Source organism: Ylistrum balloti, unplaced genomic scaffold (assembly GCF_031769215.1).
Source record: "Ylistrum balloti isolate Yb309-2 unplaced genomic scaffold, AGI_CSIRO_Ybal_v1 Utg369716, whole genome shotgun sequence".
NCBI classification, from domain to species: domain Eukaryota; kingdom Metazoa; phylum Mollusca; class Bivalvia; order Pectinida; family Pectinidae; genus Ylistrum; species Ylistrum balloti.
The window spans coordinates 72374-99358 of record NW_026781939.1 but is presented as its reverse complement, the minus strand read 5'-3'; the positions used below and the strand labels follow the sequence as shown (position 1 = coordinate 99358).

Genomic DNA, 26985 nt, shown 5'->3' with positions numbered 1-26985 from the left:
ATTTATCTTTATATTCGTGCAACGAATTCACAATATAACCCAGTCCTGTAAAAATAAACGTGAAAAAACCTCAGTGTTTTGACAGTCAAAACTGGTATCGAGGTCGGTTTTCCCACTTATTTGCCTAATATATTACATATCAAACATTTGTACGATAACAGAATATGCAATATAAAACCCGAATTGTATAACATAATTGCAAATTATGGCTTATGAATAACACACTGTTTCAATTTCGGACTTATTAGGCACACCTTCGTTGGTCCAATAGAGGTTAGGATGTCATTTTCGTCGTTCCCATTTTTACAGGCAAATTATATGCGTATTGTTTTCAGACACGACTGTGAGGAGTGCGGCCAGTTGTACGCGGGGGGGATCGGCCCTTCGCCGTCATAGAATTAGAAAATATGGCAAACCAGGGGGGATGTCCTGCGATGACTGGGCGAATATTCACAGCATCTGATGATCTGAGAGCGCATAAAGTGTCTTTTCATAAATCCAAGGAAGGCGTTCTACTATGTGATAAATGCCAGAAACAATTTGCGTACCAAAAGGATCTACATTATCACAAACGCAATGATGTCTGTGGGAAATTAAAACCAAAACCAGACAAAATGTCTTTTAAATGTCCTCATGAAAATTGCCAGAAAGAATTCAAAAGCCAAAAGTATCTCAACCAACACCAAAACGTCCACGGAGAGAGAAAAAATATTTGCCATGTATGTGGGAAAACATTTATTTGGAAGTGTGCATTAAGAAAACACCTAAATATTTGCGACAAATAGATGCTTATGTCACATGAGTTTCCTCCGGGATATGGGACAGACACTGATTTCTGTGTTCGTTTCTTTTTTACTTATTTTTATTTTGTCGTTAGCTGCATGCGACTTATTTTACGTTCCGTTTCCTTCAAATAGTGGGTTGTTTTTTGATAAAGAGTAGTTTTTCGCTTTATCCCCGACAAGACCAAAGATAACATGCGTGAGAAGATCATTTATGGACATTGTGGTAGACTATACATTGTCCTAAACTCGGCGTGACCGACGAAGGTTTTCCTAAACTAACAAAAATCGAACCAGTGGGTGTTTCATATACCAGTACCAGTATTTCTTTTACACAATTCAGGTTTTATATTGCATATTCTGTTATCGTTACATCATACAAATGTTTGATATGTAATATATTAGTCAAATAAGTAGGAAAACCGACCTCGATACCAGTTTTGACTGTCAAAACACTGAGGTTTTTTCACGTTTATTTTTACAGGACTGGGTTATATTGTGAATTCGTTGCACGAATATAAAGATAAATTCCTCTAGATCCGAAACGCAATATTGATGTGATAAGGAACGTTCTCTGTAAGCAGACAAAACACTTATTTTACTCACCGCTGTGTCGTGAAGCGGATGGTGACCGGGGATAGTTAGGCCGTGACCTACGGTTTAGGTTGGACCCCTTGTCATAGTGGCAACGATATGCGTGGACGTGTCTGGAATCATCGTTTTCACCGCCTCACACATCTACAAATGGGAACCTAAAACATCAGATCGACATTTATCTCAACGGGCCTCTCTGTTGTAAACCATAGGACACAAGTATGTGCACATTGATCAAACCGGATTATCATTCTGGTACAGCAATACTACAAGGCCCCTGTGCCTCGTCCAGATAAAATGCAAAGCCGACATCAAAAAGATTAGCGGCTGGAAAGAAAACGTGTCATGTTAGGACGCTTAATGAGATTTGAACTAAACGTAAAAAACATGGTTATTTAATGCACATATAACCTTTTTCACCTCTCTAGCTCCTAAGGGCCAAGAAAGGTTGAGACTACCCATTAATTTCATTCCCCAATGATGCCTCCGACAAAATTTTGTCAAAATCCACTGTGTCGTTTAAGACGAGGATTTGTAGAAAAAACAATGGACGGACGATGTAGTCAATAGTTCTAATGGCCCGTGGAGCCAGGTGAGCTAATAACTGTACAGCAAGGATTTTGTATCCGAAATACCTTCAGTTTGGAAGGTGATGCGAAAAGCAAGCCTTTTTGCCCAACACGTGTAGGCATTTTGTGCATGGTACCAAGAAATCCAAGATGAGTACATTGTCATTGCATAATGTATTTCCAAATTCTGTATGGCAACCGACTCATGGGATTACCTCATGTTGAGCACTTATAGTCCAATTAGAGTCATGACCTTTGGTTGACCATGACCCTCATTGCTGAGTTTTACACATCCACCACACTAAAACAACACAATGTTGCTTATGTATATACGGTTGTTTGTCCCTCTTTATACAAAGAGTTATAACCTTTTGTTCATTTTCAAAATTTTTCCAGGGCATTGGGATAATTCCCTTTATTTGACACAACACTAAATTTTTACTGCTTTCTATAGGTCATTACATAAATCGATGGAGCCATGGCATACCGAGTTTCAATTCTAATAGTTTGTAGTTTTTTTTTTTTTTGGCAGAAGTTCCCAGCAAACAAATCCAATTATCAAGAGTTGTAGCCCTTTAAAACAAAACGACACTGACATTGTGTACAAAAGCATTAAAACTTTTCTTGGAAAATTTTAATGGGGTGTATACAACCAGCCTGGTACTATATAATCTTCCACAAAAATTATATGAAGTGTATTTTATTACACCAATATTGGAAATGTGGGATTGGGGATTTATACTAAGTACAATAATTACCTTTGTTTTTGTTTTTTTTTTGTTTGGTATTATTTCAACCACAAATGTAATGTACTGAGTTGAATGAAAAGTTCAATAATAAAAACAATAACTATGAAGGAAATAGTCTTTTATTTTCCCCAGGAGTGATGATTTTCTCACTCTCATTTCATTCTCTCTATAATTCTCTAAAACAATAGAATAATAAAAATATTGTCAACTATACACTTGGTTCATTATTATGTACACTCATGTGACTATCACTACATGTAGAAACGGCTCTCCTATACATCAACTGTACAGCAAAAATGTTTGTCATCACTGACTCAATTTACAAAGGGATTATCACATATTCCATCCTCCTCACCCAAACATTGTTCATGGGAAACAGATTAAATATATAAAGTTCGTGCAGTATTTGGGTGAAAACAATAACAGTGACATCCTTTGTATGGTTATAATTATATATATTTTTTTGGTATACATTTTTCACTTTTTCTTGTATAACATATTTGGTGTGATAAATCACGTATCAACAGTCTCAAACACTGCTACACACATTTTCTGTGATACTCCAGCACAAAGAATTGTTCACAGGTTGAAGATAAAAAAATACACAGTGACACATACCTGGTGTAGAATGTAAATAAATACAGGAAAATAATCAGTGTTAATTGCACAGACTAAAACAACATTTTAGGTAGCTATAGCTATGTAAGGATTAACAGTAAATTGTACAACTTAATTTTTTGAATACAGCATCTGTTTTTACTGAAAACTGCTTACAAGAAAAACTGTTTTAAATGAACAGCTGCCAATCTAATAGTCTTCCCCTTGAAATAAGATTTTTTTTTCTTTCCTGGTAATTTTGATACGATTATTTCAAGTTTCTAAAACTAACCAAATTCTTATTAATCTGGTCACTTGGTTCCATACAAGATAAAGAAATTCACATGGAAGTAGATATGTGTAGTAAAGGCACTGTGAATATGACCTTGACCTTATAGATAACAACAAGTGAAGGATATGACCTTGACATTAGTAACCTTTGATAATGGTTGATAACAGAGGTACACTACATGACCAGTCTTATTCCACTTCCTTTTGTTCCAGTCACTTAATATGATCCATTAGTTCAAATTAATTTGTAAATTAATGTTATATTAAGTAATATAAGTTAATGAGGACATTTTGAGAGGTATTTTTAATATGAAACTTTGGTCACTACAATGTTTGTGAAGGTGCATTTCCACTCAATATCAAGCAAAACACTGATGGAAATCCACCACAAATTATATATAAACAACTTGATGGGTAACAACAATTGGATATTAATGGCTTTCCTCTCAACAGGATGCAATAAGTTATAGGTGTTAAATGGAAAGAGGGTGTAATTATCATGGTTCATTATTAAATTTGAGGTGGATATTTCTACAAGATGGAGTTTGGATGATATGAACACATGTAATATTACTGATTCTTGGTGTTGGTTCATCACTGATCGGCATACATTATAAGGATCCTGAGCACCTTTCCTGTCAGCCAAAGATAATGCACAATCAATTTGCAACTTCCTAACTTGAAAAGTCTCAATTTTTTTCATATATATTCTTAATCAATTCATTTAAGAAAAGAAAAAAAAATTGTAAATTTCAAATATGAACCAAACTGCAAATAAAAAGCAGTTCTTGGCATTGGTGAGTTGATATTGGTACAAATAATGGTTTTCTCCTATTCTTATATGTACATTTTTAAAATACTATCAAAGTGCTATCGATATTGTATACATATAAACAATCCTGTTTGACACAGCAGTGTCAACAGTTCAACCAAACCAAATAAATGGATGTCACCATGTGATGCTACAGTGGATCATGAAGGATATTTCATCTTCATATGACCTTAACACCTGAAGTTCAACTCTGGCATCAAATTTACCTTGGCAACGAACCCTATCCCCTTAACAACACATTACAACAAAACTTCCAATAATTCAATACAACATCACATTGTATTTGAAATTAAAATCAAGTGTTTTTCCCCTAATGTCAAAGAATCAGGTTAAAAACATGCAAAACAAATTAAAAAAAACAGGAGAAAAACAACACTAAAACATTTCTGTCATCAAATTAAAATTTTTATCACAGAAATATTTAACATGGATACCATCAACAGTAAAAGCTCAGTAAGATGGAAAGTATAGAAGAATAAAAGACTAAAATGTTCTAAAATAAGCCATGACTATAGAGCATAATGTAGCAACATGCAGGAATAAATAGACGAAGCAGATATGATCCAACATCTTATATATGTTCTTAATCCTTCATATCAGATTTTTCAATAATCATTTGAAAAATCAGGCAGGACATCAAATCAAAAGTGCAGAAAAATGATGAAAAGTCATTTTGAAACAATTAACACACTGTGTAAGGGTTCACATTCATTAGTACTTATGCACCAACAGAAATGAAACTTAACAGAACTTTTTAATGTGGGATGATGTTTAAAACTGAATGAATCAGGATATACATTGAATATCTGATAATCATGTAGGGTATAAAGTCATTACTGGAACATAATGTAACAGTATCAATGCCATTATAACAGTGGGTAACAAAATGTTCATTCAAAATGATAACACATTTTCCTGCCTCCATTCATTGAGTTTTTCTTTAGCACATGGTGACATTAGTGTTTTGAAGGAAAACTCAATTATAACATTTATATCAGCAACAACATGGCCAGAGCCAATCTCGAGTCTAATCTATGTTACTGACTCTTCATGCTGGTAAAAACACACATTTAAAAGATGATTCTAATAACAATACCATAAAATATAAATATAAAACAGTTCAACAAGCCTGAAGCCTAAATTCCAAGTTGTCTAATGCTGTGTTAAAATCACTTTGTAAAGACTAAAAAAAAAAAAAAAAATATTAAGATTTGTTTCTTTCAAGTCTGAGATATTGTCACCTACAATAAGTGGATTTATGTTATGAAGAAACTGACCAAAGACGTGATCAAGCGACAAAATGGACACACTTTTCATTCAAAGGCATTGAATTGACTAGAGAACTTCTAATAATTTTATGATCAACTGGTTTTGGTTTTAATAAAAAATAAATATTTTCAAACAGCATATTTACTGTAACTCCTGAAACACATGGTAAACACACAAGCTTGGAAATTTTGCATGACAATGGTTTTGTTTCTCGCCCTAACAATTATGAAAGACTATGAACTAAATTTTTCATAATTTCAATCAATATTTCTTTTTTTTTTCTTTTCTTTAAAATTTCTAGCACAAGTTCAATTTCCATAATCAACAAAGACTATTTCATCTTCTCCTTCAATCTCCTTTGTAGTTCAATAAATATTCCATAGGCTGCATTTTTTCATAAATATAATAACTTCTGAAAGCTTCTCAAGAAATGAAGAATTAAAATTGATAAATATTGTTCACAGAATTTGATCCTTCTCATTTTTCCCCATGATTATTAAAATCATGACAAAGCGGTTGTTTTTTTTTTGTCACATGCATAGTCGATTAATTATCACAACCACCTGGTCAGATGCTGGTTAGCTCTGTCATCGTATCAGGGTGGTCTTAGTACTGCGAGTATGAGGAACCGACCTGAAAGAGAAGAAGAAAAATAAATAATGCAACTAAACAAGAATCTAAATTCCGTCCAACATATCTGTTGTTAGTGAGATACATGACCTATCATGATGTTCCTATCTTTAAACTTCCACATTAAGTTGGATTTCATCATCAGTGTCATGAAATCATTTAATCTCACATTGGTGTAATTAGAGATACTCTCTCCCATGATCAAATTCCATTTTTCTTGAAATTAGATTTTAAGTAAATTGGTAAAATGGCACACATCCTTAGAAGTGTGTCTGTCTCTTTGTTTGAAATACCTTGTTTTGAATTGTTACTACATATGTATATCAAAAATGAAAATTTTGATTATCCTTTACTTGACCTGCAAATGCTAAATTTCATCTTAAAGGTGATGTACAAATTATGTATACAAGCTCTTTTCTCTAACAAACAATGTTGATATATGTATATCTTTATCATAAATATTTCATACATTTGCTTTAACTTTCAAGTAGCAATGAAAACAAAAACCAGACTGAATACTTAATTTGGTCAATAAGGCATTATAATGATGAAAATACACACTTATAAATGAATGTAAAAATGTTGTATATTTTTCAAAACATAGGCAGACAACATTAATCACAGCTTTTGCTGGTCTTGAGTATATTTATAAATACCATAGCTAAAAATGCTAAAGCAATGAACAAAACAGATGTATAATTATCACTGTACAATAGATGTACAATATGGATGATGCTGTACAATGTGTGGTATATGAACACTCCAGCACACAAACCATGCACTTCATAGTATCTCAAGTCAAAAAGGGGGAAAAGGCAGAAATTGCAATACTGCAATGTTAAATGAAAGTGTTTAGAAACCATGGACCACAAAATTGACTTCCATGATATGTCAGTGACATCAGTATACTGAAATGATTCAGTACACACCATAGTACAGATTTAAATTACAGACGGTAAAACATTCTGTCAGGATGGTAGTTTTCTCCAAGGTGAAGGTCTATACTGACGTTATTTATTCTACATTTCACACTGGAAACTGATTTCTTTTTTCCACATAAAAACTGCAGTTGTAAACATTCTGGTATGTCCATTCTTCCTGATTGGCATCTTCAGATACTATGTCGTGTCTTAAGAAGACTCACCATCTATTCCTCCCATTCCAATATCATATAACTTCAGCTGCTTGACTGAATCAAGTTATGTAGCTATTTTGAAACCAGCCCCCCCTCCCCTCCCCAAGATACAGTATGACAACATAGATAACAGCAATTTATCACAATTTATTGATATGTATACAGACAATTAAATCACATAATCAGCATACATAATACTGGGAGCTGAAAGCAGCAGTTATTTTCGGTCAAAGTCAAAAAAGAAAATGCACCATCATTTCAATGTAAAATAATAGAATCACAGAAAATGAAAAACAATCTCAATTGTATCCTTTTCCCAATAAATTCTGAAGCACAGAAATTCAATATAACCCACATGTTCTGGATACTGACATGTTGCTTAAGTCAATTAAAGATGTAAAAAACTTTCCCACTGCATTCATTTTATAATCTGCAGATGTTTCATAAACATGTATTATAACTATAAACTACCTGATATTCAACACATGGAGATTATACATATGAACCTCACCATATCACTTGATTTGTGACAGACGTTCAGCTTACATATGGTATATATTAAAAATGAAGAAATTTACAGTTCACTGCAAAAGGACAAAAAGTAAGTAATCTGTTAGCAGACAATGTACCACATTAAGTCATTTTCATAGTATCACAACAAGGACAGAAACCAAAACTTTGAAAGATAAGTAGTCGACAAAAAGATTTTTAGAGAAAGAAGATGGTACTTATTGAGTTACAGGAATAAATCCCAATTGGAGACAGGACACTGGTAGATCCCACAAACATCCTTAAAAGTCACACCAACACTCACCACATCCGAAAATCTAGGGCAATGGTTGTTGTCCCGTGAAATTTCCAGAGAACTTACCTCTCATAGTTTAAGTCAAAGAATGTCAGAACAAAAGAAAGTCACAGCACAAAGTTGGAATATTTGAAATCCTCCGATCAACCGGAGCCAAAACATGAAAACAACATAGAGGACATGTTCAGTACGTAAGAGGACATTATTACTATGGTAACCAACACCTTTTGTAAATCCATGGGTATTAGAGTAAGAAATGAATAATTCATTGTTTTCTAATATATATATATATATATGTACGTATTCAATCCACAGCACACCTATACAGATATCTTACACCGTCCCCTTCAAATGAGATGCCAGTATTAGTGTGTGGTCGCTTAGTAACCTGGTAATCAAAAAAATTGTTAATTTGTGTACAGTATATTCAACAACAGAGAGGTGAAAAATTCATCAAGCATGTTATATTTCCCAAATACCAACAATGCCCAGAGTTTACAACATTCACAACAACCAGAATGGAGGTGGTCATAGCCCTCTTCGAAAGCTTAGCAATGTGTAAGAAACTTTCATATTTTGTATCCATGTCCAAAAATAAAAAAGTTTGAGAGTATGAAATTTGAATGTACAAATACTTGGTATACCACTGTTTCTTTAATTTCAAGTTGGACACCATTTGTACTTTGTTTTATTGAGTGTCTATTGACATCAAAACATATCAATTTCTCTGCACTATTTACACAAAACTAAGACATAAGTGAGGGTTTAAAACAGCCTCTTCCTGATACCATCCAACTATCTAACTACCGGTAGCCTAGATTGCCACAGCTTTCTCCTGGAAAATCGGGTTAAAGCTCTCGTTACTTTACAAATACGAGAAAGAATCATATTCAAAAGTCAAAAATAAATAACAATTTAACTTACTGCTAGCAATTTTAGTTAATTAAGAATTTATCAAATGGTACAATGAAATCTGTTATACATTTTACAATTCAAATTAACTTGCTATTTTTGACACGGAAATACAATTTGGCATCATATGATAATTTCAGATATAAATGTTGATATACTTTTTAAATCACACAGTTACTTTACTTAAGTTAGCTGATTTCTTGCTCTGAGCTAGGACAGGAAATTTACACTGAAATGGCCAGTTTAACAGGAATTAAGCTTACTCTAACAAGGTGCAATTAACAGCTACAGTGGCTGAAATACAACAGTGAGAAATATGTGTCTATATCGAGTAACAACGCGAAAATGGTGGTAGTTAGTGTGTTAGGACAGCAAAGTAGTGGCTACATAGAACAGCTAAACACAACGATGAAACCATTATCACGGAAGCTGATTAAGACGAAGGTGATGAAAATGATTAATTAACTTACTGTAGAAGAACGTAACTGATATTTGTACGGCCATGAGCTCAGGTCTGCTGAAGTATTATACAGGTTGCTTTTAAAATCCTTGTTGAGTCTATTCTCAAAGTAGTCTTGGGAATCATTGTCATATCTGCTTGAAGAGCTGCTGTCAAGGGAGGCAATAGATACAAGCGAATATGCATTAGATTTTGGAGAGAGAATTGTTTATATTGCAGGAATGTAAGCCATGAATGCTGAGAATAAATAATTTTGAGCATTTTTTCTGTATTTCCATTTTCTTCTCAATATTCATTGTTGTTGTTGCTAAGGAAATCTATGAAGATGAATTTTTTCTTTCTTTTTTAAATATGTGAATTTTGGAAAACAACTGACAGCCTTTTATCAATTTTGGTAACTTTGAGAAATATATATATATATGGAAATTCGGATGGGAAGGAATGAATGATGGTAAGGTTAGCACCAGTTTAGTGGTTAGGGCTGACACCAGTATACACGACAAAGGTTAGCGATTGTGAGGCTTCTACATCACACCATCCGCATACACACAGACGACTCCTGATCACCACTGTGTGATAGATCATTAACACCACATAAATCTACAGTACTACTACAGTAGTGCTACGTGTGTCCCTGGCATCCAAATGCTTTGTTACAATCAACTTCCTATAAATCTCCCACTTGCCTAGTAAACCTACAAGCTTGCATATACAGGAAGTAAGTGATGACAAGACAAAATGTCTATATATCTGTGGATGATATAGGATAGAAATGTTGTTGTGAGGGTTGAGTTACAATGCTTGTATCTACAGGTACAAGTGTTGATGATGACAAGGTGCCCCCCCACCCTTATTTAGCATATGATACAGGCTACAGAATGATGTTGCAAGGATTGAACTACAATGCCTGTACCTACAGGTACAAGTGTTGATGGTGACAAGGTGCCCCCCCCCCCCTTATTTAGCAGATGATATAGGCTACAGAATGATGTGGGAGCATTGAATTACAATGCCTGTACCTACAGGTGCAAGTGTTGATGGTGACAAGGTGCCCCCCTTTATTTAGCATATGATACAGGCTACAGAATGATGCTTTTTGGATCATTGAATTACAATGCCTGTACCTACAGGTACAAGTGTTGATGGTGACAAGGTGCCCCCCTTTATTTAGCATATGATACAGGCTACAGAATGATGCTTTTTGGATCATTGAATTACAATGCCTGTACCTACAGGTACAAGTGTTGATGGTGACAAGGTGCCCCCTCCCCCTTTTCTTTCAGATTATACAGGCTACATGATCAAGTAGGGGTTATGACTACTTCTGTATCAACAGGTACTTCCTAGTGTTCACATCAATAAGGTGCTCTACATTTAAGTGGATGATACAGACTACAAAATGTTGTTGAGAAGGTTGAATTACAGCTGCTGTATCCACAAGTGTCAGCAGACACGTCAGTGAAACAATGGATTTGGTGATTCGAGAAATGGTTAATGATGAAAATTGGGAAAAACCATCAATATGTAATGTGAAACCCAGGTGGATAACAGGATACTCATTGGTAGACCAAAATAAAAATGTTCAACTTGGTTCAGTTAAGAGACAACAGGACTTATTTTAAAGTAGGTCTAAAGTCATGATGTAACAATATAGGACCAAGCCTGAAAAGCTCATTCTAAGGTTATGTTGCAAGATTAAATCTTCAAAGTAAATTCTGCAGCGAAATTACAGGGACTTTGAGTCATAACCAAGAATAAAGAGACAGAAGTATATAATGAAGTTACAAGCATATGACACGCAAAAACACAATAACTTTATATAACCCTTATTTAGCCAGAATGTGCTATGAAAGGATCTAACGATTGGGGAAGTACTAAATGAAGATATGACTGTAGACCCACTGTAAAATGTTAACAAGAAAGAAAGGAAAGTTAATGAAGTGAATCCTTGTTCTTTGAAGTGACACTGATGATTTGAATGCTCATTTAAAACCAATATCGATTGTAAATCACTCATAATGAGCAAATTTCTAGGAGTCTACAGATACTGACATGAACATAATGATGATTGCACTTTTTTTTAACTTAAAATGTTTTAACATGTTTAGCTGAATTTTTCATTCAGTTGAAAGTGACAGACTAAAAGTAGTAGATAAGTACATGTAAAATTCAATAATCTATGGTACCCTTTATAAACAGCCTAAAATATTAATGTTACAATTTGTGTTGATTGGAAGATGTGGAGTTAACAGAGTTAACACTTGGTTAGTTATTTCCATGCTTTTTGGAATAAGGTTAATGTCACTTTTCGACAAATGTACATGTGTTCATAAATAGATACATATTTAAAATATTTTCTAGAATTTAAGCATCAAGTTTCTGAATCTGTCCATGCTAAATTAATACCCAATCCCTTTTATAATAGATACTACTTGCATATTAATATTGGAGTCTATATCAAATTTTGGTAGGGGTCACAAATCCCATCCATTAACTTCGAAAAGAATCATGTATTTGATATTTAAATGACAATCGAAATTTTCAACAACTACACATGGAATTATTCTAAAATGAACACAAATGGTGAGAATGGTAAAAAGAATATTTAGAAATGTAAGGTGTGAATATGAAAAGGAATATGTGAATTTTTTTATCATCCAGCAATGATACGTCGCAAACAAAACTTGTATTACCAGATTTTTAAAGAACATTTCTCATTAATATGCCCATGGTGAAAAGCATGCTGATGCTTACTAGCAAGACAAATGCTCACAAGCGGATCAATTCCCACTAGCATGCCAAAGTTTCCATGATCTTCACAAGCAAGTTGATTTATGGAGCAAGAAAGCAAGGCAATATCAAACCCAGCTGAGGAGTTTAGTTCTGGGATATTGTTCTATTGTATTCAGGGCTAATCATCAATCAAGTTCAAAAGACAAAATTCTAATCCTGACATCATATTTTTTCACACCCCTTCCCCTCTCTCATCATAGTGATGATCTAAAGAGAAACAAACATGAAGAGATGGAGATGTATGCTTAGAAATGACTGAATATTGAAGAAAGTTTGACTAACTACTGTGGTGTAATACAATCTGCTAATCACAGACACCAAGACAAGATACAATCCCACACATTTAATCTGGCTATACAGAAAGTTGTAACCATCGATCAAATATATATATAGGTCTAGACAGGCTTAGCATGCACTGTAGTACATGGTATGTATGATTGTGATTTTGGAGACGAGAATCAAGTCTAGGTTACTAAGGTCAAGTCAACCAAGAGGAAGAACACTGATACAAACAAGTTACAATTACTATTTATATAAATATTCAATACAAAGTCACAATTATAAAATCATTTTCTTCTGTGTGAGAGATTTTACAGAATTCTATAAGAATACAGCAAAAGCATGAAAAAGAGAGGTGGTGAATTAAAAAATTTGAACTTCATTTTCCTCTAATCAAAATGTTTTACCAACGATGAGAATCCTGATCACTTATCAAATATCCATTCTCTTCTCATAACTATATACGTAATATATCACACATATATCAAATATGTCAGTTTGATATCCATCTTCACTATAACAGAAAATTATAGGCTCCAACATAAACACATGCAAAACTTGTAGCTTAGATAACAGGGAAGACACAACACCAAGTCAGATCCACATCAAAAGCTGCCAAGTCCAAACTTGGATAGAAAAAGACAATGGATTGTGGTAGAAGATAAAATAGATTGGAGAGAAGTGGATGGAAGCCATGTAAAAATGAAACCAAATCTCATGAGCCCACATACAGAAAGATGAACAGTCATTGTATAACTGTAAATAAAACATACAAAAAATAAATAAGATATTATTGCAAAAATCAAACAAATTGTCAAAGTCGATATCGAGGAGTTTTCAAGTAACTTTTCATTAAGTGGTACTTTCTACTTTTATATATATTTAGAATTCTCAAGATTATGACATGAAGGTTGTGATCTATAAACTCCAGTTAAGTGCCAGTCACCAGACTAGGTTACATATTAAACCACAAATCTTACATTTAGGTATAGACTCCCCGGAATACTTCTATAATAAAATGCCGAACACCATATGTAGTTCCATTGTTATTTTCTTCTAACTAGTGATACTAAGTTTCCAAATATCCTCATTCAGGCATTATGATAGGTTTATCACAAGAACACATACAGTTTGTATTATAAAAATAAAACGACATTAAAAAATACGATATACATAACATGAAATATCAACACTCCCCAAATTAATGTAAAATCACAAGTCCAACAAAAGTCCAAGCCTACAAAAATTAAGAATTTACACCAAAAAAAAAATGAAATAAAACAACAAAAAAACATCACAGCTGGATAATAAATTAAGTTTGACTGTACGCAAGCATGCAGTGTGAGAACCAAACGTGAGGATCGCTGTAGGAGTAAAAAAAAATCAAAATCAGGGGTCCAGTGGACCAGGGTTCTAAGAAAAAACGCCAGTATATATCTCGTTAGGGCAATATATACCTTGTGCCCATGGCCTTCCTCAGGCTATAGGTGTGGGAGTGGTACTTTCTACAAAAACCAGAAGGCGACATTTCATACACAACTTTAAAATTTCATCATATATACAGTATGTTAAAAGAAAAAAAAAACAAAAAAATAAAAAAACCCATACACCCCTGAACTTTCAAAGATATTGAAAATGACAGACAAAGAATTTCTTTCCATAAATACATTGTTAGTTATGAGGAGACTTCCTATGCAAAAAAGGAATCCAAAATATTTGAGTAATACAGGATAAAAATTTACAAGAAACCATGTGAAAAATAACTCCAACTATTTAAGATTGTAAAAAAAAAAAAAAAAAAAACAAGAAAAATGTTAGTTATCAATGGAGAATAAATAAGAATAAAAAAATTGTTTACCCAATAAATAGTTAACAATGAGAATAATCTTCTCTCTCTCTCTCTCGCATGCACACACGCACACAAACACACACGCACACAAAATCTCAATTTACATAACTTTCTTTAAAAATACAAAGAAAATTCCTACACCAAAAAATAAAAAGATAAGAGATAACAGATTCTTAAGGCTTCGTGCTGTTTGGCAGTTCATCAGGAAAATGATTATATTCTAGTTTCTCAAAGCAGACTTTTTTAATTACACAAAGATATAATCAATATCTGCTCCTTTCTTATCAAACAATATAATACAAGAAACAAGATTAGTTCAATGAATTGTGACTGTGTTGAAGGACAAGGAAGGAAGGATAAAGCGGTTGAAAGTTCAAAGAGGTCAAAGTGCAAATCTGAATTGCAACTGTATTATGAACTCAAGCAATGTATACTATACAGCATTCAATGGTAGTCCATGTCCAGGTTCAATGTACTGTCACATACACAGAATAAAAACACAAGGGGTCAAAGTTCAACTTGGGAGTAAAATCTTACCTTTTGGCACTAGTGGAGGAGCCGGTAGCATGGCGTGTGTTCCGCTTTACAGATGATGTTGAGTTGCTATGGTTGTTGCTAACAGTGCTGACCTTTGAGGCCTTTAGTGGAGACATTGCTGTGCCTGAGTGAGCACTCTTTGACCCTATGGGGCGGAAAGGCTGTGTTGTCGATCGTTTGTGGCCCTTCACATCATCATGCCTATATCAATAAGAAAGCAGTGTAACTTCTAGCCCTAACAGAGGACGAGACAACAGGACAAACTCAAACTCCGAACATACACAGACTCAAAGCACTAGCATACGAGTACAAATCAAGCAGAGCATAAGACACTAACCACATGTAGAATATCCTGGTGACAAAGTTCTGGAAACATTGTTTATATAAGACTCATAGTGTTTCCATAACATGTCAAAAATTTGAAATTGATATCAATTATCTATTAAACTGAATAAAAAACATTTATTATCTTTCAAATATTCTATTTGAAAATTTGACAGAAATAAATTTTTCCTGAAACTGCAAACAAGACTAATTTTCAGTTGAATTTATTATCATATTTACCCTACTGCACCGGCGGTGGCAGAGCGGGCGTGTTTAGACCGTAGAAGTTTCATCTGGTTTAGTTTGTCTCCTTGTGTCTCAATAAGACTGCCTCTGGTAACAGGACCGGAGTACTGAAATGTTCAAAAACCAATATCCTTCATAACATGTAATCTTTAAAGCAGAAAAATAGTTAAGAGAAAGGAATTCATACACTTCATGGGTCACAGCACTTTCAGTACTTGAAAAATTTGTAAATTTTCAAAATGATTTATCTTTTGGGTGACAGATTATTTGCAGCCACAGGCCACATTACTTGCACTGTATTGTCAAATCATCTGCTAAGGGCTGTTCCAGAATTAAATGTGCTTAGCAGTCTGGCAGCAGATGAACTATTTTTTTGTGGGTGGTTTGGACAACACTTCAAAAGTTCAAGGGAGATCACTTGTATTGGTTTTGGGATGGGAGAACAAATGCAACTTCGAAAAAAAGTGACGAAGGAAAACTAGAGTATAAATGAGGTGGCCACATGGCTTGACGAAAATGGCCTGGAATCCTTAATGGGGACATTCATAAGTAAGCATTTCTGTTGATTGTAGTCAAGCTGACTCTTGGCATGTTCATAATACAAAATCACATCAATATATTGTAGTGGACCAGTCTGGATTTGACATAAGGAGAAAATAACCACATCATGTGAAATAAATGAAGTAAAAATGGCATATAATGAGTACTTCTCTCCATTGTATTCATTGCAAACTTCCAGTATAGGTATGGAGCTAATAGATTGAAAAATAACAACTTTCCAAGATCTAAATATGTGGCAATATATGGAGTTTTTTATTTTGAAATGTCAATATTTAGTGTGTTCAGTTTGGGAAAATATTTTTGGGTGTCATGTTAACAAGGAAAATTCTGTGGGGATTGCTGAAGTAACAAATTTAATTGGGTGGGTTATTGGATTTGGCAAAAACTCTATTATGCTTGAGAATTGGATAAATGTTACAGTATGGGTAAAAAAAAGTGGTCCCTCCGTTTCCCCATTTAATTCTGAAACAGCCCTAAGCAAGAACTCTAGCTTATCAGGTTACATATTCTGCATCAAGTTATTATTTTAACATCGATCATGAAATATCTATATCCTGTTAGCTGATCAAATTAATATTTCTTAAATGATTTCATATTTTAGTCACACAAACCATGAATTGTATTACAGATACTGTAAACTAGTTGAGTGGAATTTATCAATCAGAAATAACATACTAGATGAGATTCTGCCTCAAATGCATATTTCTCATTTTCAAGGGCATCTTGAATTCTCATGTCATCAACACCAGAGAGTATTTTAGACACACTGTGATGCCGGTCTCGTTTCCGATCATTTTCTTTAATCTTTGCTCGAAATAGATCTCCCTGCATCCACAACCATGCCTGTTTTCTGTAAATGGTAAAATCATTACAGCTAGTAAGATATACAGTACTTGCTTTTCTGTGTCTCTGCTTTAGACAAAAACGTTGTCTCAGAAATATCTAAATACAAATATTCATTTCAAAAGTGCAACAACTGGTTTTGTAGTGCTAAAAAATAAAGTTCTAAATACATGCACATATTTTTTCCACTTGCTACAGAAGAAAATAACTTATTTTTCTGGAAAGAATGTCTTACTTGAAAATCTGTTTATCATACTAGATCATCATTACTTTGTTTGAACAAACCCAGTCTAAAATTCAAATAAGATGTAACCTAATGACACATACTCTTCTAAAAAGTTCTGTTGTGGCCCGATGACCGAGCCTGGCCGTGATATCCTGCACCATGCTATAGACTCAGCTGCTGTGAACTTATAGTGTTTCATCATATAACAAGCTATCAGAGTACCCGTACGACCAAGACCCGCTGCAAGACAAAAAGAACATATTTATAGCAAGTCAAACTGGAAATACCACACCACAACTGACACTGTCAGGGGAGTTAATCAGATATCCAGCTCACAAAAGAAGTGTTAATTCTGAATGTTGGCAGGGGTGACCTCCCTTTACAGTACATGGACATTAACATAAGCATACTGGGCTAAAAGGGTTGATATCAAAACTGATTACAGATAAGATACATTAATACACTATCATATTGCGACAGGAAAGTAAGATACAATACTATGTCGCGATCAATGATTCAAAGACCATGAACGTTGAGTCAAAACATAATATGCATACACAGAGTTACTCAATAAATCTTATATCTATCTTATTTAATTTGTGTGTGGACTATACCTTTACAATGAACAGCTATGCCCCCCTCTGCATTTTCACTAAGTTCTAGGAACTGTCGCATTATACTATCACTCGGCGTGCTGCCATCTATAAAGAACAGGTCATAGTGGTCGAAGCCAGCGTCTGTGAATCGACGTGCATCGTAAATCTTCTTGTTTAGTCGCACTATTGTTGTGACGTTGTGTTTTCTGAAGTAAGGGAAATACGCCTCGGGTGCATGGAGGGGGTAGCCTGAAAATGCAAAAATCAACAGTAATGAACACAATTACAGAACTAGTAGACAATTTTTATAAAAAAAGAAAATACATGTAGTAGCAAAAAATCATTTTAGTATACCTGATCTTTCCATGAAAAAATAAATTTCAAGATCTTCACTTGCAACCACTTTACATTTCATTAAATAGAGAACAAATGACAATATACTGAGTTGAATATGAAAGATATCGTTATCAACAATTAAACATTAAACACTTAACTGTCTCTGATGAATAGCAAACATTTCAAGATATTCAGTTAAAAAACAAAAAAAAAACATGCATTAATTCAACCCAGTATATGTGAAAACTGATGTCATTATAAAGTTTTAATCAAAACACAGATATATATGATAAACTGGTGTTTGCTAGCAGTGTACGCATCTTAAGAATCTACTATGATATTTCCTGAGTTATCCTAACATCATATATCATGTCATTACATACTCTTAAAGCCCTCATTATCTTCAGGCTTAATCCCCTGGAAATATTATTTAAGTATTTGACAAAAATACATCCAAGCATCTCACAATTTAACTTTAAAAATCTCAGTTATTCCCTTCATCAAAATCAGAGCAAACCAGATAACTATATCCCAAGAACTACCTGATGTTAAAAACACAACAAACTATTAATACAAATATGTTACATTGTGGTTGTACTTATAATGTCGTCAGCCTGTAGCTGTATTAATTTATCATCTTGAAGTAAACTTAACCCTTTCCATTGAATCTGGCTTTGTGTGTTGTCATCCTAAATAGGACAAATAAATGGAAAATAAGACATAAATCTGTTACTGATCTATCTTCTTAAGATATTCTTAATATATCCATGAAAGTTCAAATCAAATATTGTTTCATATAATTGTGCTCACAGGCCAAAATGTTTATCTTTGCACTCTTTCAGTTAAAATTTTCCAGTTGGAGATCAAAGTGAAAATACTGTTTTCATTCTGATGTAAAAGATTTTTCCACATCAGCTCTCGCCAAATGTTGATATAGGTTTATGACAGGACTATGACAATGACTTTTATTGGTCATTCTACTTCAGTGATCAATGATGTGAGCTGACTTATTTCCAGATATTGGATGCCAGATTTCAAAATAAAGTGTGATACCTTATCACTTCAATATGTAACCAATCTTTGATGACGGCTACCACTAAAACTGCTAAAGTCACTGTGTTAACATTATTAAGTACACTGGATGTGATTAACCAAGGAATGAAAATCTGAATTGAATAAATCCAAGGTAGTGTGGGCAAACAGTCAACTTTATTCTTTAGTCTCCAGTGCCAGTCAATCTGTGATATTGGATAATTGACAGATGTGGTAGAGTACCCTAAAATAGATTTCAACATATCCATATATACAAGGCCTATTTCTATCACTACTATATATAGCCAAATTCAACTATCCTAATTCATGCTGCATACAAATAAATTATGGAGATTTCTCTATACTAATGATGGGTATGAACCATGCACTCTGCAATATGAGTGCACTGAGAAGATTGATGGTTTGCCAACTACAGTATCTACAAACCTACAAACTAAACAAAGAATCTATCAAGACAATTTGACTTAATCAAAAGAAATGAACAAAAAAAAAAAAAAAAAAAAAAGAAAAACTAAGTGTTTGCCCACTTCCTTACTAAAATTTACAAAAATCATGTTTTCCCTGTGCTAGATATAAATAACCATGTAGTTTTTGAAATTGTATTAAAAGAGAAATTCGAAAATAAAAATGATTTTCTCATCTTTGACTACATTTCTAAGTAAAGTACATATAGAGAAATAACTGTTCCTCTTGACTTGATATGATAGTAAAGAGATAGAAAATTCTGATAGTTTATGAACTCTAGGGGTGAAGATGTTCTCAGAATTTATGAACAAAGAAAAATTGTCAACTACCAAGTACAACTAAATGATGGTGTTTAGAGGCACAGCAACAGCAGCTGTTAGCAGACAGATAAAGGCATGAGTTCAAAGGTCACTGCTTGTGACTATTCCGGACAACTACAGCTATATGTGTAGCACTCAGCGGGCACGCTGATAATGACATCATACCATTCTCTATCTGGCTCTTGGAGTGGGGACCACTAAAGGCCAACATTTTACGGGGAATAAGCCAATTGAGGTCCCCATTTTCCACCCGCTAAAGAGGAAGAGAAAATCAAAATCATTTTCATCAGAAAACAATCCAATCCCTTACAAACATATTTAGAGTAGTCAATGTTTATGTGTACCAATCAGAAAAAAGAAAAATCCCTCAATAATCATAGGGAAGTTGGTAGGCCAAAAAATACATCCATATTTCAAAAGATATGGAAATTATTTTCCATTCCCCGTCTCCCCATTTTTATCCCTTTTATATAATCAGATATTGATAAATGTTTGGTGGAATACAAAGACAAATTCTGATTTTCTGATTGTTCACTGTTAATCAACATTGACCAGTATACATGTAATACAGTGAAGTTTCTTGTCCAACACATAATATTAACCTGAAATCACTGTTCCAGTCCTGGTTAAAATTTGTTTTCCAGGACAGTAACCTGAGAGTTAGGATAACAATATACAGTGGACACAAACTTCTCAGCCTGACCGGCACCAGACGCCCACAGCTGTGATATTGGGTATTAGTACTACAATTTGTCAATGCTAAAGGGGCCTACCATTTTCAATCTTGGTTTTGGTATGTGGCCCACAAAAGGCCAAGAATTTGTTTGGCACAATCCAGTTGAAGTCTCCATTTTCTACTTTCTGGAATAAAGAATTGTCATCACTCTTATTAAGACTTCGTGCCCTGCAGTGACGAAACAGTGATTGAAATATTGAAGTTTACAAGGCACCTTGTAGGGATTATAGAAAATGAAAAAAGAGTTAAAACTATAGAGAGAATAATAGAACTAGATCCAAGTGAAAAATATCATATCACAACTATAATCATAGTCTTGTTACATACATCCTTGTTATCTGCAGATTGTACATTTATGCAATATTCTGATCATAAAACAATATTGTAGGACAACGAAATGAAAATCAACATTGTAGGACACAACAAAATGAAAATCAATGTTAAAATTTTCACCAGAAAAGACTTTCCTATACCCTGTATATGTATATGAGATTATATTAATAAATAGGACAATTTCTATTGTGAATACACTAAATTATTTTAACAATGTTTCTTTTTTAAAATTTTGAACACATAATTTTTACATGCAGAATGCACATTAGTGTTCTCAATATATTTAAATACAATAGAACTGTACTTTTCTCTCAGTGGCATCTGATACAGAATATTGTGACAAAGAGTTCAAATTTTCTCTATAGAAACACCTCAAAACATTAGACATTTTACAGCCTAATAGATTGAATGAACCAGAGTCATGAACATCATCTGAAAGTCAGTGTTCATCATATACAGCAGATTTTCCTAAAAATCATTGATGATTTAGAATCATATATTATTCATCAATTGCATTAATTTCTACAATACTTTAATTTCAACTATAAAAGTCTATTGGGTTTTTGAAGCTAGCATACAGCACTATTCTATCATACATACCTCGTAATGTTCATATTCATCCACATCAAATGTGTCAAAGTTAAAGAAACCATTTGCTAATGCCTGAAATAAACAAAACACATTTTAAAAGACAATATATTACTGGTCTTTGGTAATATTTTTTTAAAAACAAATGAAGGAAAAATTTGAAGCATTGAATACTTTTTTTCTTTGCTATTTGAAATTGAAAAGTCCAATATATGACCATTTGGCAAATTTTCAAAAATACAAAATTGACATTTTCTATCTACTGAATATATTTCAAAGCTTGAAAATTCTCTATATTCATCTGAATGCTTAACAAGTCCAATAAAGTTGCTAGACATTTTATCAGCACCTAAGATGGCCTACCAAATGAAGAGAGAACTTACCTTACTTATACCATGTAAACAATCTAGTAACGTTAGGTTGTATGTACACGCTCCAAAAGAGGCATCCCTACAACACAAGTATAGTATATTACAACACCACAAAACTATTCAATACATTTCTCTACATAGTAATTTACTTTGTGTACTGATCAAATGTATCATTAGCTTTTCAAAATATTTTTTTAAAGTCTATTGTTCAATCTATAAAGTACTGCATATCAATTCTCAATGATATTAAGAACAGGAGTGTTTACTGTCATAGATATCCTTGAAATTAAGACATTTGTGAATTATTACTGCCATATATTCTTTCCTTGAAATTGTTGTTGCCTTATATGAAATGAATTTGCAATTAACAGAGCTAATGATGACAATACAAATAAATCTAAGTGTGGTTGTAATAATAACTTTAATCTAAAATCTAAATGACAATAACTACCTTAGAATGAAAAACATGTGAATGAATGATAACAACACTTTCTTCATACCAAAACTGACACAAAATGAATATTTTTTAAAACTTATTTGGCAATACCAGTAACGGGTAATAAATATTTAATCCATGATACATAAAAAATATAACAAGTCAGAAAAATTGCTTCAGTTGGAAACCAGGTTAAGAGTTTTCTAGATTAAATTTATCTATAACAATGTCAATTTCACTACCAATTCTCATATGACGTGTATACATGTATATATCCATGTACCTAGAAAGCTACATTTGGAGTGTCCGACTTCATTACATATTGACATAAGACGTCACTACCTGAATGATATCAGTGTTTCTGGCACCATGACAAATAATGTCACCAATAGAAATCTATATCCCTCTGTAATCCTACATTTCAATAACTCCATTGATCTTATCAACATGTATTATGAAATGGAACATAACTTTATATTGTAAGTCAAATGACAGCATGTACAACTTTGAAACAGACTATAGACTGAACTTAACTAGGACCTTTAAAGACTTTAGTATTGTCCACTACACAAAAAACATTATTCTTATCACCATAAATCTCACTGTATTAACATATATGCTGATTACAAGGAATTATTGTTACTGACTATAAGTATATCTATACAGCAAAAAATACTTGAGGTAAGGCCATGAATTATAGATCTAAATCTGTCTTGTTCTTTACATGCAGAGATTTCCTAAATCCCACCAAAGGTTTTTTGGAACAGGATGTAAGAGTTTGGACTTCTTAATCTCTACCATTGTCATAAAACTATTTCTGCGTGTGAGTTTACCTGAAAGGTAGAAATGGTGGGTTGGAGCCAGCCACTAAAGGTCTATATGCTTCCTCTGGAGTTTTCTTGAGATAAATAATCTGTAACACAAAAACACATTTATATACAACTGTAATGAGGTATCTACTGAAACATCAGTATTTACATCAAGTGTCCATATTTTGATACACACACGAAATTTGCTATCGAAAATAAAATCAGTACCAAGACATGATCTGTATAAACAAAGTTAAAATATGACACTACGGGGCCACTAAATGATGTATTCAGGTGGTAACAACACTACAGATCTAACGTAGAAATCTCGTCTACATCCACATATCCAATAAACATGTTATGAGCTGAACTGGGAATGTTATTTCCTGGACTATATAACTAAACATCTTTCAGCCATGTTCACTTTATTTCAGGAAGCCACCAAAACTTCGGTTATAAATTATCAACAAATAGACAGTTTCACTGCAAAAAAATTCAAAAGAAATACTTTCAAAATTGCATGTAAGAAAACTTGTAATATAAGTAGACATTGTTATTGAGATAGCTTTCAAAACATCTATTACAGAAATCATTTCCTCTTTACTGATCTTGCTTTACAACTGAGAAACAGCATCACTGACCTTTACAAACCTCAGCCTATAAAACATATGTAACTTTCCATTTAAAAAAACTTGTTTTTTCACTATCATCTCTGCATGTAATAGTGGAAAAAATAGGGATATGTATCTAAATTTTGGATAATGGCACCTGAAATACAATTGTATTATGTATATATAGTAAATCTTCTAGGGCCATACAATGTAACACCAATCCATATACATGATGTGTAGTAACTTTGCTAATTTTACCGTATTCTCAGTCTAATCATTAGTACTCTGTTATAGATAAATAGGTAATCATTTGATTAACAAACACAGATCATCAAGATAATACTGAATTTTCTATCCCATTCATCACAGGCATCTGTGTAATGGCCATCCTTGAATTATAAATCATCGCCCACATGCCTGATCGGTAAAGTAATGAGTAGCTACCAGTACAGTGAAGGTGTCTTCAGCAGCACTAGTGTAAACATACACCAATAAATGGTATAGCTATTGAATAATTGATGTGCCACCAAATCTGTTAACACCATCAAATGATCATTTATACATACTCACCGCATAGGCAGATATAAGAAATGCTGCATTTGCTCGTTTTCTTGCATCAAAACTTGTGTAGTGTATAATTCTCTTCTTTGCAAGGGAGAAAGACTGAAAGAAAGATTTCAAATTACGTTTCATCATGATTTTATATATATATTTTTCTATATTGAAATTTGGATTATCTTTTTTTCTCTAAAGCCTTATGTATTCAGAACTTCTTGATGTTCCATATGAAAAACCCTTGGAGGTTTAGAAATATTTTCGCCTATTGATATGTACTAGGTCTACTGTTAATTTGATTGAGTCAAAATACCTATTTTTGGTAGCAGTAATTTTGAGATAATCAGATTTGACAATACTGCTATCACAAGTGGTGAATTATTTATAACAACTTATGTAGCTCTACATGTAATACATATGGATCTATGTGTACTTAATACATTTTTTTTTTTCGATATATATGGCACATTCAGGCCAACTGAAGCATAAGCAGGTGGTTGTAAGTTCTTAACCAAGTTTTTTTTATTTGTTTTTTTAAAAATAACTATACCTTACACTATAAGTGTCTTAATCTAATTTGAGCACTTTCCAAGTCATCAAGTTGATAAAAATTCTGAATGAAGTTTATAGCAAAACATTTTATTTTTTAAACTAGATAAAAAAACTCCTTTAAATTAATTAAAATTGTTTTACAAAGCCATAATATCATACTGAGAATGATATTTACGAACAATTACTAGGGTAATTATTTTACACACAGTATTTTGTAAAGGTTGATTCACACATGCAGTATCATAACTTTTAACTTCATGCAACAAGAACCTGTATATGTGCTATATTAAAAAATTACACATTTGATTGACTTGTCACATGGGAATTCCTAAAATATTAAAATTTCCTTATATGACTTATTTTTCTTCAAAATGAAAAAAAAACAAACAAACAAAAATACAATTTCAAGTACCTAGAGTGACGTTTAAAAAATGCTTTAATGTTGAGTCCTCCATTTATGTGTTTACATACATATCCTGAAAATGTGTTTATACAAGATATATATATCCTGAAAACTTCATGTACATATGTTCACCAAACAACTACACACCAGTACTACATCACATGTAGACATAAAATGAAAATCACAAGGTTCTGGACTCATTTCAAAGGAGATCTGCAAACATACTGAACAAAAGTGCCATCATTATCAAACACTGTTAACCCCAGGTAAAATCATTCATTATCTATCTCATGGTATTTTATCTCTATTTACAAATATACAGTAGGAAGTTACACATTTTTAAAGTTGAGTGCCTCTGCAAACATTCCTCCATATTGATTTTTGATATCAATGAGTTTATAGTCCAATCCCCATACAGTTCAAACTTTTATTCAAGTATATAAGTTTTATTTGTTGAAAGGGGAGTGACTGATAAGGACCGTACAAAGCCCTCGTTGATTGACATGGAGTTTAATGGGTACAAGGTTTACCTAAATCCTATCATATATATAAACATGTATTATTATAGCTACCGTCTACCTTTAAACACTCGTCTTAGCTCCATCCATTTTAATGTCATTCTGTTTTCTACACAACCATTATGTTTCTAACTTGAAGTGAGTCACCATTTAAATGAACTTAACATCAAATGACAATAATGCTCTGATATGACTCAAAGTCAATGTCATTATAATTAAGTCTAGATCAATAGTATGGTACACTCTGGGCATGAAAGAACTTTTTACACCATAGGACAATGTGTTAATCTTTAGATGGATTTCTATTAACCTAATTAAGATCATTAGTATTCTACTATGTCAGCAGAAAATAATTCTAGAGTAAGATATCTGGTTATAACAGTTGCATTCATAACAACCAAATTGAGAAAGCTTGTTTTCAGTGTCAACATTTACTGTGGCGATATCAAAATCTTTGGATATTCAATTACGGTACATTACACTGTCGTGATTCTATGTAAATAGATTTTCACCTGTCTCAAACTGACATTGGATCTGTTGCATGTATGTACTAGTGACCGACATTGAAAGTTCATTCACATAACTCTTAAATGTTAACAAGACATGAAATAAAAATGTTTAATTAATGAAAGTGACAAACAGTTTGACAAAAAATATATGAAATTTGTTTCGTCACACATTCTGCACTCTTTGTTCTAGATAGAGTAACTGGATATATTCTTGTATAAGATGTGCAATTATTTAAAGCTGATTTTCTAACTTATTAAACCTTTATTTTTACACATTGTACTTATGGTTCAACAATGATGATTGTGTATGAAGAAGTTCTAAGCATGGTTGTAACTTGGATAGTATAATCAGGGATGTAGTTATATCTAGTTACATATCAAGAGGTTTTATATAGGGACATATGTCAGGTATAAGGGGGACATATGTCAGGTATATGTACCATCAAGGATGGAGTTAACTATTACAAACATTCTAATGAAGGGTTGTCAGGAAACACTGGCATACCTTTCA

General features: G+C 33.1%; 1 protein-coding gene across 8 annotated transcripts in view; it reads right to left on the bottom strand.

The window, feature by feature from the left end:
* Positions 1-2795: 2795 nt before the first annotated feature.
* The window catches only part of LOC132565335 (dual specificity protein phosphatase CDC14A-like), a 30471-nt gene continuing 6281 nt past the window's right edge, over positions 2796-26985 (bottom strand). Inside the window, exons 5-17 of one of the 8 annotated variants that reach the window (XM_060229978.1) lie at positions 24508-24600; positions 23351-23430; positions 22094-22160; positions 21723-21785; positions 20827-20914; positions 17898-18128; positions 17385-17523; positions 16890-17064; positions 15648-15760; positions 15084-15284; positions 14155-14202; positions 13429-13453; positions 2796-6316 (exon numbers count right to left, since the gene is read on the bottom strand). In XM_060229978.1, coding sequence (XP_060085961.1) covers positions 6290-6316; positions 13429-13453; positions 14155-14202; positions 15084-15284; positions 15648-15760; positions 16890-17064; positions 17385-17523; positions 17898-18128; positions 20827-20914; positions 21723-21785; positions 22094-22160; positions 23351-23430; positions 24508-24600 — 1350 coding nt within the window. In that variant the 3' untranslated portion in view covers positions 2796-6289. Of the gene's footprint in view, positions 6317-9635; positions 9775-13428; positions 13454-14154; positions 14203-15083; positions 15285-15647; positions 15761-16889; positions 17065-17384; positions 17524-17897; positions 18129-20826; positions 20915-21722; positions 21786-22093; positions 22161-23350; positions 23431-24507; positions 24601-26985 lie in introns of those variants that run through there. The other 7 variants (XM_060229975.1, XM_060229976.1, XM_060229980.1 and 4 more) reach the window with 7 other exon arrangements.